Consider the following 15,503-nt stretch of genomic DNA (forward strand, 5'->3'; position numbering starts at 1 on the left):
TGTAAAGTTTTTCAACTTGACATGGGACCCCATATTCAACACCTTAAATAATTACTTACAGTGTTAAGAACAAAGAGATGACTACATTTATGTACGGAAGAGTCCATATTACACTAAATGCTTGTAGGACATAAATGTCTTCCCGCCTAAAAGGGTCTGGCTATGCCCAGCTCTTTTCCAGTTATCACTTCTGTTGCTCCAGTCCTCTAAAACATGCTTTGTTATTTCACTTTCGGATTCAGCCCTGGAACTGCTGTGAACACAAAAGCACCATTGTTTTGGGCTGGTATTCACTTAAGTCATACAGTAGTATCAGTGAAAACTATCTACTTCATGTTACTATGAGGATATTTCTGCCACCCTTAATTATTCTTGTCTCTCACGTACAAGTCACATCAGCAACCAGGAATTCCATTCCCAGTTTCACCAGCTAACTTATGATCCAGGAAACCGAAGTGCAATCAAGTTTGATAAGGACTGAAACCAAATGAGAGAACAAATGCATTACAAATGCAACAAATGAGTATTGGAATCAATAGCATTTTTTGCATTGTTAACGCATCTCATTATACGTTATGTAAAGAAAATTAAATATATTGATTGCTTTGGGTTAAGGTTTCTTGTAAATTCAAAGGGGGAAATGCTGCTTACAAATGATTTGTTACTTCAGTCTGATCCCTAGGTGTGTCTGCCATGTCTCATAGGTACGCTATGTTCTCCAACTGATGTCTGAGAAGGACAATGAATAAGTATCACAACATCAGATACCACATATCTTATTTGTGTCCGTTTCTACATACTGTATTCACATGCACGTGACTTAAACTTCAATATTTTATTATAAAAATATGATTTCCATGATAGCACTACCGAATAAGTTTTATCAAACATACGCTCTTATTCTGAACTACAACAAATCAATTATTAGTTTGACGTGTCACAAAAAGTATTAGTGCAAAACTATTTCAAATTATGTCAGTATAGAGTCTGACATTTTGTACAGCATATTACAAACATTTTCTTTTGTCATATTCTGTGTACATAGATGAAACCACATTTTTACAACTTAAATCATTTCACATATATGAACAGGGAACAGCCAGATGCTGGCAGGAATTTTAACTTTGTTGGAACTATGCCCAGATGTTTAACTCTACAAAAACATGTACAAATAACAAAACATTACTCACGTTTTTCACCTGTGACATACTCTCCAAGTAAAAACAAACAACATATTCAGAAAATATTTACTATGTACAATATTAACATTAACAGCACCATTACGAAGAAAGAGGTGATGAACTTAATTCATACAATACACTTGAAAATAAATTAAGTATAAATTAAATATTTTGTAAACTACTTATTATTTACTTAAAACACACTGTCCATAAAAGAAAAGTGCAGAACGTTCAAGACTTTAAGGTGGACAGCATAGTATTGATTACAGAATATAGACCACCCTGTAGCAATTCAGTTTATGTGAGGTATACAGTATGTTGCTACAAACTGGTTTGTGGCAATATGTGGTAAATAAATATGTCATATGACAGTGTCAGTTCATTATCACATCATTCATGAAATCAGTTTTATGATCTGAAAAAGAGATAGAAAATGTATAAATGGGTACAATAAAACTATGTATTAAGAAATACGTTTGAAATAGTCTGAAAAGTAAGTTGCATTGACTTAACAAAACTCCAGTCTAACCTATATCTTTTATGTAATCTGTAATGTGAAAATGTTGGTGGTATCCAAAAGTCGCCATAAACAACAACTAAAAGGCAATAAAAGCATAAAATTGTAGCTGTTTTAGACCACAGTACAGCAGCTGTTATTTCGCAAAGGACTGAGGCCAGACTCGTAGTGCTTTACTTTTCTGAAGATAGCTAAAGGGTGGGGTTTTCTTTCTGTTATTTCTTCATGTCATAACTCTGCACACTCTGTACAGTGTTTTAGGAATTCTGCTGTCTGATCATCACTGTAAGAGATGAAGCACCTTGGGCACTGCAAGTCAGCAGAGGCTCTGAACTCAGTCCTAGTTGTTACTGCAGGTTCCAGCGCAGCCTCGTCATTGGATCGCTTTGCCCCCGGTGGATCAGGGCTGTTTCTCAGCAATGGTTCAGCAGCATCCGTTTCTATGCGAACAACGTTTCTATGTCCAATGCATATTCGGCATGAGGTAGCTTGATCTCTGGAATCCTAGCAAATGAACCAATAAAACACATCCTTATTAACTGAGTTTAGTGACTGTGCAATTGCAAAGCAATGAACCTGTCAATAGGTAATGTTCTGTTTCCCAGTGATCCTAAGCCTATTTAAGGGAAATGTGTGGTAATGTGCAGGCAGCAACACAGAAATAGATCTGATATTCAAAAGAATGGGTATATATTACCTGTGCTTATGGTTGCATATAGCCAAACTATGGCTGGTTATGGTTCAATAATCTAATAATCAATTAAACTAAGCATGATGCAATACATCTGCATTTTTAAATATTTACTTCATTACTTCACTCGTATTTAATATACACCTTCCTTTTTTGTTATCTAGGGGGGAAAAATAACTATAAGAACCGGAACAATGGGTTAGGTTAATGTTAGGACTGATGCAATTTCTTATTTCCTAAATGGATGAATATTAACCTAGGTCTTTCTAGATCCTTGCCTGTCTCCTGAGCTGGAGTTGGAGATTGACTATCTCCTCCTGCAGGTCCTGTATTTTGCTCTGGGCCCGCTCTCGGTCGGCTCGCTCGGACTTGAAGTCATCGGCATAAATTAGCACCTGGAAAACAAGATCCCGAAAAACAACGATGAATCAACAACACAGCTGAAGGATTGCAAGAGCTGTGCAAAGCGTCCCTCACTGTCTGACAGGCCAGTGAAGGAAGGGCTCCTTCTTATGCAGTAGGTATTACGTTATTACCTGCTGCTCAAGCATTTGGATTTGCTCTCTGTCTCGTTTCCTGTTCTCCTCTGTCTTGGCAGCCTCCTTCATCTTCTCCTCCAGCAGTCGGTTCAGCCTGACGATCTCTTGCTGCATCATGCTGGCATTAGCAGACTGGGGAGTCAGCTGCTTCAGTTTCTGACACAGCCCTTTGACAAACTCCTCCCGGCTAGAGTCGTATTTCTGCCACTTGGCGTTCAAATTCTCTACCTGTCGTAGAGATATGATAACATGGTGAGTTTTGGGGATATTATTTACAGTCACCTATATACCTTACCTATATACATTTCATTATACAATTTTTACACTTGTTTCAGCAGGGAGCTGTGTCATCATGTGTAGGCGAAGGTTCATTCCATCATTTTGTAATCATAAACCAATATTTAATTAATCAGAAAAGAAGAGGGGAGTATTTTCTCTACTTTGAAACATGTGCATCGCGTTAGCCCTGCTATGTTTTTAAGATGTAGCCACCATAACACAACAGGCTGAGCACGGCAGACTTACATATGCCACTTGCTGTTTCAGAGATTTGTTTTCTTCCTGTAGCCGGCAAATCAAGGCTTGAAGCTGAGCAGAATTTGATGAATCCGCACCCTGGAGAGATACAAAACAGGAAACCAAGGATTAGCAATCACAGTCAAGAACTATACAAGCTTTGCAAAGACTGGAATTGGTTTGCCTTATTGGCATTTTTTTCTGGCCGGGATAATGTTAACATTTCCTCTAAAGTCGCGCGGAGTACATCAGTGGTATTACAGCAGGCTGAAAGCAGTGTATGATAAGGGGCTGTACAGTCTCTTTCTCTCAGGTTGAGGTACCTCTCTGGGCTGCTGTGATTGAGTGGCACTGCTGGCGGAGTCCTCCCTCTGCTGCATCCTCTCCAGTCTCTGCAGTAGCTGCTGACATACGCCTACAGTGGCGCCCAGCTGGGCCCTGAGATTTTCAGCCTCCTCCGCGAGAGAGTAGCACAGGACCGCCCTTGTGGCCTGGACTCTGTCCTTCTCCGCCACAGTCTGCTGCAGCTGCAGGATCTCCAGGTCCTTCTCGTGCTGGGGCCTGCTGGTGATCCTCTGGATTTCCTGCTCTTTGGCACTCAGCTGCTGCTGCAGCTCCTGAATCTCCTGAAATTCAAGGAGAGTGGGGATTTACAGTTACAAGAAGTAAAATGCTTGTTGCTAATCTTAAATAAAGAGTTGTTTTATCTTGACTACCTATGCTGTGTGTGTGTTTTTATATCTATTTAAAGCACATAATTTAAATGTTATCCTGTCCAATGCAGACCACACACAGACTGGGGAAGAGTAATGATGAGATGCTGACCTTCAGTTCTATACTGTACTGTATATGATCTTAAATTCATTGCTTACTAAATGACTGGAACAAAGGAAGCTTTCTCTCATTTCTCAGTGTCATGCCTTATCTTGCAGGAACTATATGCACAGAAGCTAGCTTGTTCAAACACCATGAGAACATAGTTTTTTGTCAATTGATCTACCTAGTGTGGTCAAAAGAAGTAAAAGTGCAATGGCATATGTTCAAGTCTATATGCTGTGTCTACATCAACATATTTCTTCATCTTAACATGAAACTGTAAGAATACAGAATACAGACATGAACATTCCCTGAAACACAACATGCTAATAACATTTTTTAAAAAAACACAGGACACTAAACTCAAAACAGTCCTTTTTTCAAAAATAGGTTCCATGCACTTTCTGGCATAATGGAAAGGGATGGCAGAGAAACAGAAGAAATGCCCAAACAAATTAACAAGTAAAAACAAAACAACCAAACCAGATAAGATACTTTTGAAAACAACAACAACAAAAATCTTGATTTTCTATTTGCATTTACCCTGTTTACAGACGTTTATGAATGTAAATTATAACTTTAAAAACCATATAAACAAGTCACATTTTTTTCCAGTGAAAGCACCAGCATAGCCAATCGGTGCCTCCCATGAAATGATACAGCTCTTCCCTGAGAAAGGCTCTTGGGATTTGGAAAAACAGAGTTTTTCCAGCTAAAGTGGAGGTTGCTTGTTTTAAGTTTTTACTCTTCCTGTTTCAGCATTGAAAATGAATTATTTCGATGAATCTCTGAACCTTTACGATATTGAGATATTTGTCTAAGGCACTAAAAAGACGAGCTATAGAGTTGAATTAAATTAGAGTTGTAAGCAATATAACACACTCTCACGTTCATCGCTAAAAACTGGAAGACGTTTATAGAATTTGTAGTTCACTCAGCCGTTTTATCTTCGATTATAATAATACTAGATCAGCAGAGTCCAACCCAAGCTCAAAATATTGTGTACTTTTTAAATAAGTACTCTAATTACAGTTGAGAAGTGCATTAAATATTGGACATAAATATAAAAAATACCTAATTTTATTAACCATACTGATACTGTAATATAATCCGAATTGTCTTTGTTCAGCGAGGCGGAATTGGAAATATAGCCGTAACCATTTGGCCTATAATGAAACTCCCTAACATCCTACATCAGACGCTGCAGAAATTCCCCTTTCTATTTGCGTCACATGAAAATTACAATCCTTTTCAATTTACAGCGGCTTACAGTCATAATTAAATTACCCACTAGTTTAATATATATATTTATTTTTCAGATAAGAAAAACGTAATTATTACTAATAGCAGGGGAACCGCTACAAATAAAATACATTTTAATTGCAGTATTGCAACATCTTAAGCAGCAGATGTACACATTATACACCAAGAAATCACTTACTAGTTTCATGTTTCCCAATTGCCGATCAGCGCTTCTTTCGGTCTCTCTCTGCTGATGTTTAAGTTTACCGATTTCTTGACACAGGTTCTCGAACAAAGATTTAGAAGGTCCAAAAACCAGAGGTTCCTCTCCACCCATATGAACCGTCGTGTTTTCGTATGCGGCCAATCTTGCCTTCAAGTCAGCAATGATATTGTCCTTCAGGCACATCTGATGGCTTAACTTGGCGATTTCTTGATTCGTTTCGTGGTAGAATGTGTTTAAAGTATTGTAGCTCTGTAGTTTTGTTTTGAGCGCCGCGTTTTCTCGCTTTATGCTTTCCATCAGAGAATCAGCTTGGTTATATCCAGCAATCGGAAGTTCTGCGCAACCTGATAGAGCCGACATCGGATGTCCCTCCGCTATTCCTCCAGCATTCCAGGTTAAAATTCGCTATGTTCTTCACTTGAGCCGCGCACTAACTTTTTATTCGACTGAGGGCTCTACGAACATCTTCCAGAGAGAAGGGTCAGCCGTATAATAGATCGGTACATACAATTTCGAAATAATATTCCAGTACCTACTGGGGATTTCCTTCGGGACTTCCCCCAGTCGTATCGGCGGACTTTTCTTGTACTTTTCTTTCTTAGCAACTCTGAAATACTTCAATGACTGCTCCTTTCCGCACCGCTCTGATTAAGCTCTTCTGGTAACTTCTGGTAAATGTATTAATGAAAAAGATCAAGCGCTCCTGACTCCTTTTCTGAATGAAACCGTTTCTCTCTCCTTTTTTCCAGTAGAATGTATCTCGACGTCTCACAGAGCAAGACTACTTCTGCACATGCGTGAGATGTTTCCGGGTATAGACAGCAAACTTGTCTGGTGAATTCGTAACACCTCTTTTTTAATAGACTTTGATCATTCTGGATTTTTTTTTTCACTTTGCTACACACGGTTGATATACTCGGGACAATTTCTGGGTTTCTCACTTCATGGTTTCTTACATAACGAACACCTTTTTTTTAACAAAAATGAAAGGCACAGCAGACTTTTAAGAAGTTTTTTAACAAGTGCTTTCTCCTCCTTGTGATTAAATGTTTCTTACATGTCGCATTACCAATTAAACAGTACCGACAAACACTCAATGTTCGTAGAAATGTATTTGTTTTTATTCTTTCCTTAAGCCTCTTTGCAGCCAGTGGCCTATTCATATACTGTACATGATCCTTAAAGATGGCTGCTGTTGCAGTTGTGTTTTTTGTAGTTTCTGATGCATATGGCTCAAGAAAGTTTTAATGGAAAATGCTTTAAAAATTACAGAGACCTGGACTCTTTTACCATCTTCGCAGATACGAAGCTTCCTTCTACGACAGCTCTCTAAGGAATCCCCTTCAACCTTCTGTTGGGTTTGTCTGACTGGAAATTAATTTTATTGACAAATGTAAATCTGTCCTTACGAACAATAATCCTCACAACCACTGACTTGTTTTTCTGTGCTGTACCTGCAGGAGGAAATATTGACTTGGTCATATGGTTTTGCCCACTCAGTGCTCTTGGCTTTTAAACCGCCTGTGTTTAAACTCTGCTATTCCAATGATTATCAGTATTTTGCTCATATTTATGATTGTTCAGTATACACGGGGGCACTTGTATCCGTCTTCTTTTTATAAATATTTGTCACTGTGCAGTGTTCACTGTTTATGTAATATTTCAACTGTATTGATGATTTTTACACCTGGATTTGGAGAGCCACAGGGCCTTCTGGAATTCATTAAATCCGAGATTCTAATTGAAATTGATTGATTGGACTGATAACTCTGAAAAGATGTCCGTCTGAGTCAATTAAAACCAAAATTCTCCTATATTGCCGTTGTTTCCAGGTCTTACGTCAAATCAATATTCTAATACCCTGTTAAAATCTACAGAGTTGTTACTCTTCAAGACTGGGAATGTGGATCACCGAGTTGCTGAATGAAATCAAATGTTTTGCGTCAATCCAGCAGTTTTTACTAAAATACAGTAAATGTCAAATATCTATTCTTAGGAAGTGTATATCATTCTATTTCAATGATAAATTCCGCAAACTTTGTATTGCAAAGTAATATATGGTACAAAAACATCTTACGTTCACCTGCTTAAATTATTTTAAATACTAGTAATAAATGGATTAATGTTGAGCTGATTATCTATAATTCACAATTCACACAGAACATTGGATCACAGGTAGAGAAAATGATGCTTCCCAGTACAGAACATATGCTACTGCAAAAAAATGTACCCTCATCTTAATTCTGTGGAGTATGTCACATAGATGTTTACCTTTAGTATGATCTACAATAATAACACCGACCAGAAGGGATGTTTGATACCTCATTTCAGCAACTTTAGGCAAATAGAAAACTGACTGGATGTTTGAGGTTAGGGAAAAGAGATAGGTTACTGTTAAAATAGCAAACAAAAGCACTCCCTGAAAGAAGCAGCTGTGAATTATATCAATACTGTACTGAAGTATTACAGTAACACATGTACAGTGCCAAAAAATTGTCAAACCTGTAGGTTGATCCATATTCTCATATATATATTATACAGTATATATCATATAGCGGCAGTGACTTCAATTACATATTTCCTGTAACTTTTTATCAGTCTCTTGCTTGAGGAATTGTGCATTCTTCCATATACAGCTGCTTCAAAAGTCAGTAACATTTGAGGGTTTCTTTGCTTAAACAGTTTGCTTCAAGCCCTTGCCATAACATTGCCTCGGGATTTAGATTCAGACTTTGACTTGGCCAATCCAAAATGTGAAAAGACATACCTCTTCAGTCATCCTGTTGTAGATCAGCTTGTGTATTGAGGATCGTAGTCTTACTGCATGACCCACTTTTGGCTCAGCTTCAGCTGACAAAAGGACGGTGTGATATTCTCCTGCAGAATGTGCCGATACAACAGCAGATTCTCAGTTCCATCTATGATGGCAAGCTATGTGGGTCATTAGACAGCAAAGCATCACCAAACCATGATGCTCCCACCACCACGCTTGACAGTCAGGATGAGGTTCTTCTGTTGGAAGACAGTGTCTGGTTTTTACTACTCATAACATTTTTCATCCATCCACCCATTTTCTAACCATCTTATCCAGTACAGAGTTGTGGGGGAGCCGGAGCCTATCCTGGCAAGCAGTGCGTACAACGCAGGACAGCACTATTTGTTGGGGCTAAAGGGCTTAAGCTCTTCCAGTAGTCTTGTGCATGGTCCGGGTGCTCTTTGGCAAACTTGAGATGAGCAGCAAGTAAAGATCAATGCCCTCTTCCTGTCTATTGTCCCAAGAAAACCATTCCCGTTCAGTCTTTTCTTGATAGTTGAGGCCTGAACAATGATAAAAGCTTCAGTAAGGCCTGGAAAGCCTTAGATGTTACCATGGGCTTCTTCTGTGGCTTCCTGGATGGTTTTCTGAGTGGCTCATTGAGCAATTTGCAGGATGACTGGAGCTGGATGGGGTCATTGTTAAATTATTTCATTTGTAGACTACAGTATCTGTCTAACAGTAGTTGGATAGAGTCCCAAATGTTTATAAGTAGTTTTTAAACTGTCTCAAAAATGATAAGCATTAACTACTCATTTTCTGAGGTCCTCTGAAATACCTTTAGATTGTGTGTATTTCCACTATCCTGTATTGTGAAGACCAAACTCACAATATTTCCGTCCATTGTAAACTGTAGGATAAGGTGGCCCAACCTTATACTTAAAGACTTGTTATCCATTTATTGACCACCTCATGATAATTATTCCCTTAATTGTACTACTTAAACTTTTCACTATTTCACATACATGTACACTGATTCTCAGTTATTCATCTACTTTGATTTTGTTCACTTCATAAACTACTATACCAGTTGTAATTTAAAAAAGTTATTATGGTGATAGAATTTATCATCATGGTAAGAAATTGAGATGCTCATTATAATATTTTGTGTTCACAAGCCTTTTCTCGGCACAGTAATAGTATTAATAAACCTTGTAACTCTGCCAAATTCCTTAGTCTAATATGACTATATTACTGATAAATGTAATGATTCTTCTGTTAAAATAATTACAAGGAAAAACAGGGGAGAAGTTCCATTATTAGAGGAACCTGCAAGAAGCTCATGTGAAACTTAGTGCCCACTAATTGAAAAGACGCACAGTCAGGATGAAAGTATTTGTCATTTTGAGTACAATATGCAAAACAAGCATGTGTATTATGCAGAGTACTTAAATCAAGAAGGAAATACATCAATCTATCCTAAACACAATTTGGCACATTAAGTCTGATCTTATTTTACTTTAAATAAGATTGCATTGCAAACGTGACATTATGCATAGACATAAGGAATGTTGCAAAAGTCTGGAGAAGATCATTTAGCCCATGTACCTCATTTTTCGGCTTGTAGTTAATTAAACTTAAAATACAACCTGGCCTTTTCTTCAAGAAGGTTTCCTGAGTTAGTTTGCATTTGTGTTCTCTTCTTTATCCTGTTAATGCCTTTAAGGATTCTGACTATGTGAATCAGGCCGTCTGGATGTCCTCTTTGGTCAGGGGTAAAGTACATTCTGATATTTAGCCCATTAGTGTAGGACATGTCTATAATCACAATTATGTATTTGGTTCCTCTGGATCAATTACAGAGCACCAATGTAGTTTTGTAAGGTGGTGACCAGACGTGTATTGTTAATAATGTTCTACAGTAAATTACGGCTTACTTGTTTAGTTTTTAACATTTAACACCCCTAGATTCAAATCTGATGCTATAAGCTTCAGCATTATGCTAACCTTTTTATTGCTTACTCACATTGTCTACAAGATGAATGTACTGTGCCAACATGGCTGTTACTTTAGTAGCTCCTTTATGTTCCAGGAGATGCACGTGCTATTACATTTCATTCAACATTAGGTCTATTCATTAATTTTTTTTTTACAATGCATCTTAAGGCCTGCTTTCAGGAGCCCTTAGCCCTTTTGATGTGAGGACTCCATTACTCTTTATTATTCTGTCCTTAGTAGCACTTTAGATTGCTTGGCTCCAGAAAACAACAGTATGATTTACACATTACTGCCTTTGGTACAGCAACTGGTTTTGCTTTGTTCTGTTCAAAGTTGGCAATGCCCTATCCCATTGTCATGCGTGCTATCAATGGATCATTAAAGTTGGTAATTTGTCCCTCAGCCTTTAATCTTGCAGTTTAAAAAACTGAATATAGTCACCATCTTACTCAGTAATTATCAGAGTATTCTCAGTATTACTGAAACTACATTGTTGCAGTTTAAATCTTAATTACCTGATAAAAAACAAAACAAATTGGTCATTGTTCTTTTTCAACAAAACTGATCCCATCTGACCTCAAACAAGACCCTATTCTTGGCCCATTTTTGTTCAGTTTCCATTTTTTCTTTCAGTTCCAAGTATGTGGCTCCAAACTGTGAGACTGTAAGCTTTTGCTTTCTCTTCTGGTTCTCCAGCACTGTGGACTCATCTCCTAGTCCATATCAGATCTGGAAATTCAGGCAGCACTTCTGATAAAGCAAATCCTATCTTAAAACTCACTTTATAGTTTAGCTTTTAATTTTAATTTGTTTCATTTGTGTATACCTGTCTCTTGATTGTTATGCAGTGGCTTGAAATGATGAACCATGAAATGTGATATATGACACAGGGGTTACTGTATTTCTGCTATCCATGTGTAACACTGTGCTCTTGTCTATTTAAGTGCCATCAGCCAGATGTTTGCCCCATCTTGAATTTGGTATCAGTACTTAAACAATATATGGCTTGTGTCTAAATTGATCGTTATGCAACACATAGTTATAACACATCTAAGAAATTAAGCAAGGCTGTACCTAGTCAATACTGTGATGTCAGATCTCTAAAGGAAATGTGGTTGTTGATGTAAATGGTTGTGGATCATTACTCCCTCTGAACCAGAATTTCCAGATCAATGCCCTAGTATTGCGAAAAGGACACTGTGTTGTAGGAGGTTTCATCATGTGTATTAGGAGAAAAAACAAATCTTTCGTTCCCTGGACATTGAAGATCCCATGGCACTGTTTGTGAGAGTAGTTGTGTTAACCCTAATATCCCAGCTAAATTTCACTTAGGTCATGTATCATGTGACCTCACTAAGTTTCCCCTTCACCCAAAAGGTGCTGGAATTTCTTACTTCAGCATCTGCGCATATACATCTGTACGTATAACATGTACAACAATAACACAATACAGCCACAATACAATGCCGGAAGACAAAACGACATATGATTACATTTTTCACTCAGAACTCTTTCAGTACCATAAGGTTAAAAAACTGACAATTATCTTAAAATAAGTCTAAAAACGACAATAATAAAATCCCTATTTGTTTTCATGACTTAACAGTTGAATGCTTTTAGACATAAAGGAAGTAAATGCTCTTTGGGTCTTTGTACAGGGGATCTGCTAGCTCCTGCCAGAGGGAGGTGTCCGTACAGGATAGTGGAAACATGTCATACCATGGTAAAAAGGGGATCCGCAGGCCTCAGAAACAGAGTTATTAATGATCATCAGTATGGATGGGCTTCCAGAACCATTTCTAAATATTTGCGGCTCCATCCACTCTCAGCCAGATAGCCTACAAATAGAAAATATTCAAGACCACAGTGACTCTACCCAGGACTGGTTGTTCTGTCAAGATCTTCCAGTTAGATGAAAGTTGATGTGGGAGACTGATAAAAAGTTACAGGAAACATGTAGCTGAATTCGTTGCTCAAAGGGGTGCCACCTGTTAACCATTTTAAAGTGCTTTACATACATATTCACCCGAGGACATTCACTGCTGTATTATTTTGTTATTTAAATAATCAAATATACATCTCGTCTTTGTGTTGCATGTTTAGTAAGGTTATGTTTATCATTTAATTTGGACTTTCATGAAGATCCAAGTACGTTTTAGTTCTAAAATGTGCGAGAAATCTGACCAAGTTAAGGGGCTCTCAAACTTTTTCTGGGCACTCTATGTACCGTGTACGCATTGCAGGAAAACAGACAAGTTTTATGTAAATAATGTATTTCATGTAGTAGGTGTTTCAGCCGGCAGTGTGCGTTGTACAATTGTAACTCCTCCCACAGGTATGTTGCACAAGAGCTGTCCGTAATCCCAGAGGAAGCGCGGGGCAGCTGAAGCGGCAGGTTACGGCTCTCGGCCTGCGAAGGCAGACACATTTCAAGATCAAATTTCTCGAATAAGCGGAAGTCATGTGGTTGTCATAAAGGTCAAGTATTTGCCAACACGTCCCTTTGTTTTTATTTACATATGTATATTCCCTTCTTTTACTGAAGTCCGAGGTTGAGGGAAAACCGACGGCATTTTAAAGTGGGAAATGAAATTACGTTTCTCTAGACTGAAGAAACCCATTGGGGAGAGAGGAATAGTGCTTCATCGAGATGTTTGAATATACGCAGCACAATGTCACAATGTCAGGAGCTCCCCCCAGAGTGCCGTTTCACATAACAGGCTGGCATGTTCACGATAAAGACAAAGGTATCGTCTGGTAGAACCGAATGATCAATGCCATTGCAAAAGCCTTCGGTGAGTGTCTGAACATGATACAAACTAAGTGTACACGACGAAAGAAGAAAACGCGCAAACGACAGAGCATACCCCATGAATAGGGCAGTCCTGTGTTAAAAGTTAACTGCATCAAACCCACTAATTTGGCCTGCCTGAGTTAGCGCATTTCAGCAACGGGCTTGTGTTATACCTTTTTAACGGGTCAATAAAGGGCTCATGTAAGATGAAAGTCAGGAGTTTCTTTAAGTACTTTCTCGCTTTCCTGTGGTCGTATACAGTACCTCGACGCAAAAATCATTCCCCCTTACAAAACAAAAGAAGGAAATGACGTTCTGAAAATACATGAAGCACGTTAAAACCATGTCCAGGAACAATAAAAGGATGTTAATCCTCCTAGTTCCCTTTTTCTCTTCCTTCTCAAGTCGTCATCAGGAGCACATTATTTCGTTCCTTTTTCACAGTGTTGAGCTCCTACATAGTCAAAACTGACAAGATAAGAAAAACGCACATCAAATCTTTTTTTTCCAGAGTTTTGCGGGTATGGGCAATGAAAAATCGATAAATAGCGTGAAGCTATAATGGGTATAAATCTCTCGTTTTTCTCTCTCTCTCTCTATATATATATTTTATGTAATATGAAAAGATAGCGATGAAAAAAAATAACAAAACTTTAGAAGTCGAAACACTTCTCTATGATAAAATCTGAAGACCACCTGCTCTATAGCTAAACACAAGACAGGCGGGATAATCGGCGTGTAGCGACATCTTCTGTTAGAAAATAAATTCGTCTGTCCAACCCGAAGGGCTGCAAGTTGCATTAACTCTGTATTCTTTCAAAATTTGAGATCAAAATCTGCAACATGTTAAGATACAATGTGAGCACAAACTTCTTATGCACGATTTTCCTCATCCTGTTTCTCTTGAGTTATGCGACCCATTTAGTCTACACGGGGCATGCGATGCTCGCTCTTCTGAAACAAAGCATTTCAGTGAATAAACTAGTTTTGCGGCGCTACCGAGATATTCCGCAAGTCGCCTGAGCCCAGTTCTGTCAGCTCTTCGGGTGACCGAGACTCCCCTCCACCAGGGTGTAACCCCACTTGGATGATCCGACGGTAGCTAAAGTGCGCCAGTACGCTCCCCGCACACCAGCTATCAAGGGGCGAGAGAACAATTAAACCCTTATTAGTACCGTATCTCATATTAAACAAGTTTTACTGTTGAATATAATTTATACTGCACTTCTCTCTGTTAGACATTGTTTCGATTGTTTCTTTTTAAATTATTTTGAAGCAAGATTATTTACTTGTGAATTAATCATATAAAACAATCTTAATCGATAAAAGTAAAAAAAAAGGATTATAAAAGAGCTGGCCCGTACGGGGATCGAACCCGCGACCTTGGCGTTATTAGCACCACGCTCTAACCAACTGAGCTAACCGGCCGCCGCTGTGAAACGCAGACGGCGACCCCAAGTGTCTTCATGAGGTATTTGACTAATTTGGATATTAACACTTTTCCCTTACCACATCAAGGTCCAGCGTAGGCTGAACACGTATAACTAACGTGCTCAGCAGATTGAATGCATGCAGTGAGGTTAGTCATAACGAGTTCCGAGATTTGGGGAAGCAGATTCGCTCGTCGGATATATATATATATTTGCAGGCTACGCATGCTGACGCAGCTACCCACCTGAACTATATATATCAGTCCGTTGTATTACCGGATTCGCTCCTAAGTCGCAACCCTCTACGGTACACCCGTCAAACAGGGGAAAAACACGAACGAAAGGTTCAGTTTGACTCTGATCTACCTGTTAGTCAACATTTGTTCGGGAGCTGGGAGGAAAACCAGATGCCCATTGATAGAGTACACACCGTTTTTTTTTAAGCATGCCGCTCTAAGGGCTCATTAATGACTTCACTACACGGCCCTGACACTATCAGTACATAGCGCAGAATATGTGATGATTTTTAAAAAGCAGCCCGCATCAAGAAAAACAAGGATTGTAGCGGAACGCAAGAAGACGCCATTACGAAGGTCACAGGGGACTGCATTTAACAACACAGAGTCGAGGCGTTCATCAGACTGAATGCACGCAGCGAACGGCGGCATAACTAGAGATTTAGGTAAATAAAACTCGCGAGTTCAGATATTCAGAGTTCAGCCCTATTCTACTGGCTCATGCAGGATTTCATTTGCAGTCCCGGAACATCGTTATATATCAGGATGGGTTATACGTAAA

At 38.7% G+C, this 15,503-nt stretch overlaps 1 protein-coding gene and 1 non-coding gene across 3 annotated transcripts; both read right to left on the reverse strand.

Annotated features, from left to right (window-relative positions):
* Positions 1-825: 825 nt before the first annotated feature.
* Positions 826-6,845, reverse strand: tnip2 (TNFAIP3 interacting protein 2). 2 transcript variants are annotated; one of them, XM_088924461.1, is made up of 6 exons: positions 5,702-6,845; positions 3,768-4,070; positions 3,454-3,543; positions 2,926-3,156; positions 2,668-2,784; positions 826-2,202 (listed from the first exon to the last, which is right to left on the reverse strand). In XM_088924461.1, exons 1-6 carry the CDS (start codon positions 6,086-6,088, stop codon positions 1,927-1,929), a joined length of 1,404 nt encoding a protein of 467 aa, XP_088780587.1. In that variant the 5' UTR covers positions 6,089-6,845; the 3' UTR covers positions 826-1,926. The 2 variants fall into 2 exon arrangements, with proteins under 2 accessions (XP_088780587.1, XP_088780596.1); XM_088924470.1 differs by having other exon boundaries at positions 2,646-2,784.
* A 7,784-nt stretch (positions 6,846-14,629) lies between these two features.
* On the reverse strand, positions 14,630-14,703 carry trnai-aau (transfer RNA isoleucine (anticodon AAU)). The gene has a single exon. It is a non-coding gene; the product is annotated as a tRNA-Ile (tRNA).
* Positions 14,704-15,503: the final 800 nt, after the last annotated feature.

The sequence above is a fragment of the Atractosteus spatula genome, chromosome 1 (assembly GCF_055471065.1).
Source record: "Atractosteus spatula isolate fAtrSpa1 chromosome 1, fAtrSpa1.hap1, whole genome shotgun sequence".
NCBI classification, from domain to species: Eukaryota; Metazoa; Chordata; class Actinopteri; order Semionotiformes; family Lepisosteidae; genus Atractosteus; species Atractosteus spatula.

What these genes read in the sequence shown, in the direction of transcription:
- tnip2 (XM_088924461.1), bottom strand. Translation starts at nt 6,088, where the DNA reads ATGTCGGCTCTATCAGGTTGCGCAGAACTTCCGATTGCTGGATATAAC. An exon ending in AATCACAGCAGCCCAGAGAG is followed by an intron (nt 3,544 to 3,767) that starts GTACCTCAACCT and finishes GTATCTCTCCAG; the next exon opens with GGTGCGGATTCATCAAATTC. An exon ending in AACTCCAGCTCAGGAGACAG is followed by an intron (nt 2,203 to 2,667) that starts GCAAGGATCTAG and finishes TTCATTTGCTAG; the next exon opens with GATTCCAGAGATCAAGCTAC.